General features: G+C 43.6%; 1 protein-coding gene across 1 annotated transcript; it reads right to left on the bottom strand.

Annotated features, from left to right (window-relative positions):
- Positions 1-781: 781 nt before the first annotated feature.
- Positions 782-3,080, bottom strand: LOC128382764 (uncharacterized). Its single transcript, XM_053342775.1, has 5 exons — positions 2,988-3,080; positions 2,627-2,673; positions 1,572-2,092; positions 1,055-1,532; positions 782-981 (listed from the first exon to the last, which is right to left on the bottom strand). The coding sequence occupies exons 3-5, from the start codon at positions 2,058-2,060 to the stop codon at positions 782-784; spliced, it is 1,167 nt and encodes a 388-aa protein (XP_053198750.1). The 5' UTR covers positions 2,061-2,092; positions 2,627-2,673; positions 2,988-3,080.
- Between the last annotated feature and the right edge of the window lie 545 nt (positions 3,081-3,625).

The following is a 3,625-nucleotide window of genomic DNA, read 5'->3' as shown; positions in this document are numbered from 1 at the left end:
ACGTTATACATTTACAATACACTGCATCAAAGTAAAAGTTTGAATTACAATAAAATGCTCCAACACTAAACCACATATACACCTGAGAACACATACAAACAGTTACTTTACAGTCTTCATCATTTCTTTCATTCTCTTCTTCTTCTTCATGATCATACAGTGACATTTGATTAGAAAGGATACTGAAGCAGTCACATGTTCAGAATAGTAGATTATAATATTTGTCTAAAATATTCTTCAGTAAACACATCCAGCCTACAGAAGCTGATTATTGATCAGGTGTTATTGTCATTGATTATGGTTTCCATCCATGTATTTTGCCGTTTTGCAAGTTTTTCTAGGAAAATTAAGACATGTGTCAGCAATGAATCATTCAATGTGAGATTGTGATCATTCAGGTCCTCTTCTCTCAAGTTTTGTATTTTTGCAGCAGCCTGAGTGTTACAACCCAGCTCATTAAAAGGAAAGTAACATAAAAACCAGATGTTAAAGGTTTAAACAAAATGATTTATTAACCAAGGATTTACAAGAATAAAGAAAGGCCGGGTGATGCTGCTCAAATAAACAAAGAAATAGAACCAAAAGAGGAATCCAAAAACAGAGCTAACAACAAAACAGAAAGGAAACCTACCAAACCTCTACTAATAGTCTCTATAACAATACAAAAGGTGAGCAGCACCCCTACTCCTAGTGAGCTAATACAAAATGTAAAACTAATGATGGTGTGTATCCGTATACAACTAAGCTTGGCCAACAGGTAACAAATCACGATCTCAAAAACCTAACAGAGTGCAGCAGCAAAGCGAGGCGGACTGGCCACAATGATCCAGCCGCCCCGAGTGTCGGGCTGCAGAGCATTTAAAAGATCATGCTCTCTAATTGGAGCTCGGGATTGGAGCAGTACCACCGACGCCGCACCAGTCAGGAAACCCGAGTTGGAGCCGGAGGAATGGGAGGAGCCAGGACCGGAGATTGGCGAGGCTGAAGCGGAGGGAACCAAACGAAAAGAAGGACACATAGAGAACCCCCCCCCCCCCACACACACACACCATACACACTTCTAGAGGGCCGTAACACTGAGCTATGTGATACATGTCATCTGTGTAGTGTGTTCCCCCGTTTACAGCAACCATGTCGTCGATCATCTTGATCAGCTCCACCACTTGGTTTCTGTCACTTTTCTTGCTGTTGTCAAAGACGTGGAACCTGTTTCCACAGCTCTGGATGACTCGTTGGAGGTCTGGGCTAGTCTCACGTAGATACTCTTGTATGGACATGTCATCAAGATCACCACCACAGGTAAACAGTACGATCGTATAGTGGTTTGCTTTTGGACCAAACAGCTCTTGCAAGGCTTCCACTGAGTGTTTCTCTTCAGCGGTGAATCGACCAACTGTGATGACCAGCAGGAACACATGAGGACCAGGACTTGAGACTTTGACACATCTCACTATTTCTTCTTTGATGAATTCTGCAGATTTCACAGTGTCCATGATCCCTGGTGTTTCTCTGACAGGAGGAGACTCTCCTTCCTACAAACCACACAGAGACACTGAGAAACCAGACAAGACTCCAAACCCAGCACACAGAGGTTCAGTGAATGTGGTGTTGAAGGTGTGGAGGTGGATCAGTGTGTCAGAGGAGACTCTGTAGAAGGACAGAGTGCCAGCAGGACAGTCCACATACACTGCTACTCTGTCAGGGACAGAGGAGGAGGAGGAGGAGGAGGAGGAGGAGGAGGAGGAGGAGGGGATGGGCGTTACTCTCTTATTGTGAAGGACATAGTAACCACCACCAGAGCAGCTCAGACTCCAGGACTGATCGTTCTCTCCAAACTCACAGTCATCACTGCGTCCTTTCCTGCTGATTCTTCTGTAACTCACTGATATATCAACTGTTCCTCTCCACTCGACCTCCCAGTAACAGCGACCAGTCAGATCATTTCTACTCAGCAGCTGAGGCCAGTAATCAAATCTGTCTGGATGATCAGGATATGACTGATCCTCCTCCACATGTGTCACATTCCTGTTGTTATCAGACAGTTTGAGGTTTCTGTGCATTGTGTTTGGATCCAGTTCCAGTTCACAGAAATCTGATGGAGAGAACGAGACACAATACAGCTGATCAGTTATTGATCAGCTGTTTTTAACCAGATGTCAGAGACACACACACACAACACACACACACAACACACAGAGACACACACACACACACAACACCCAGAGACACAAATACAAATACAGACAGACACACATAATATAAACACACACACACACACACACACACACACACACAAATACACACACACACAAACACACACAGACACACATGCAGACACATACACACACACAAACACACACACAGGGACACACACAAACAGACACACACACACACACACACACACACAAACAGACACACATAGACACACACACAGACAAACACACACACACACACACACACACACACGCACACACACTTAATGTTTTATGACTTTTTATTTATTGAGTTCTTTTATTTTTTGTGGTGTTTTTGTTGTTCTGTTCTGGTTGTCAGTCTGAATGTTGACTTTATGCTTCCTGTTTGTTTTTCACAATAAAATAAATAATAAAAATAAAAGCAGACTTACACTTCCTCAGACCTGGTGTCAACCATCGGACTCCAGCAGGCTGCAGGCTGAAAGGAGGAGGTCAGAGCAGCACGTTCTCTTTCAGCATGCTAACATGGACGTTACATGGCTCTAGTCTACTGCTTTATTATTCTCTTCTAATGTGGGGTTGGGCTTTCATACACTTTGATCCAATCTGAATCCACTATCCCAATCCTTCTGAAACCCTGATTGAATCTAATCAGGTTGAACTTTCAACATTTACAGGAAACTTCAGTTAGAAAGAAGAAAAAGTCAAAGATTCAGTTGAGATCTGTGATCAGCTCTGCCAGAGAAAATGTTTCCAGCTCTTCCTCCTCTATCACACATTGTCTGTCCATACCTGAGAGTGTCCAGTCTCCAGTGTGGATCCTTCAGTCCAGCAGACAGGATCCTCTCTCCTGAGTCTCCTGGATGATTGTAGCTCAGGTCCAGCTCTCTCAGATGGGAGGGGTTGTCCCGCAGAGCTGAGGCCAGAGAAGCACAGCCTTCCTCTGTGATCAGACATCCTGACAGGCTGCAAACACACAAAACAACACACATGTCACACAGTGTGAGAGTACTGCTGTGTGCACTCACATACAACAAACTGTCTCCAAACTAACTCACTAAAAGATGAAGTGAATCAGGGAGCTCCAGAAAATTGAGCATCCAGCCAGATGGGAAGATTATGCAGCATGCTTTTACCTCGTCATTGTGACCCAAATGTTCAAATCATTCTAATGTGTTTATGAAGAGTGAAGCTTTTGCCAAAAGGAAGAATAAAGACGCATGAAGAAATGTCTTCTGCGCTTTCCCAGGACTACAACAGCAGCTTAGCATGTAGCACTTAGCTTAGGCTACAATGAAGCCTACAGTGGTTAGCGGCTAACAAGTTTAGCAGCATCAGCTATATTCTCATCACATGACACAAACATTATATCCTGACTGGCTTTTTGCTTCAGCACCTTTCAAGGTAAACTAACACAGCATTAAATGATG

This window comes from Scomber japonicus, chromosome 21 (genome assembly GCF_027409825.1).
Source record: "Scomber japonicus isolate fScoJap1 chromosome 21, fScoJap1.pri, whole genome shotgun sequence".
NCBI lineage: Eukaryota > Metazoa > Chordata > Actinopteri > Scombriformes > Scombridae > Scomber > Scomber japonicus.
This window is presented reverse-complemented; position numbering and strand designations above follow the sequence as displayed.

What these genes read in the sequence shown, in the direction of transcription:
- LOC128382764 (XM_053342775.1), bottom strand. Translation starts at nt 2,060, where the DNA reads ATGCACAGAAACCTCAAACTGTCTGATAACAACAGGAATGTGACACAT. An exon ending in CTCTGTGTGCTGGGTTTGGA is followed by an intron (nt 1,533 to 1,571) that starts GTCTTGTCTGGT and finishes TGTGGTTTGTAG; the next exon opens with GAAGGAGAGTCTCCTCCTGT. An exon ending in TTACGGCCCTCTAGAAGTGT is followed by an intron (nt 982 to 1,054) that starts GTATGGTGTGTG and finishes CCTCCGCTTCAG; the next exon opens with CCTCGCCAATCTCCGGTCCT.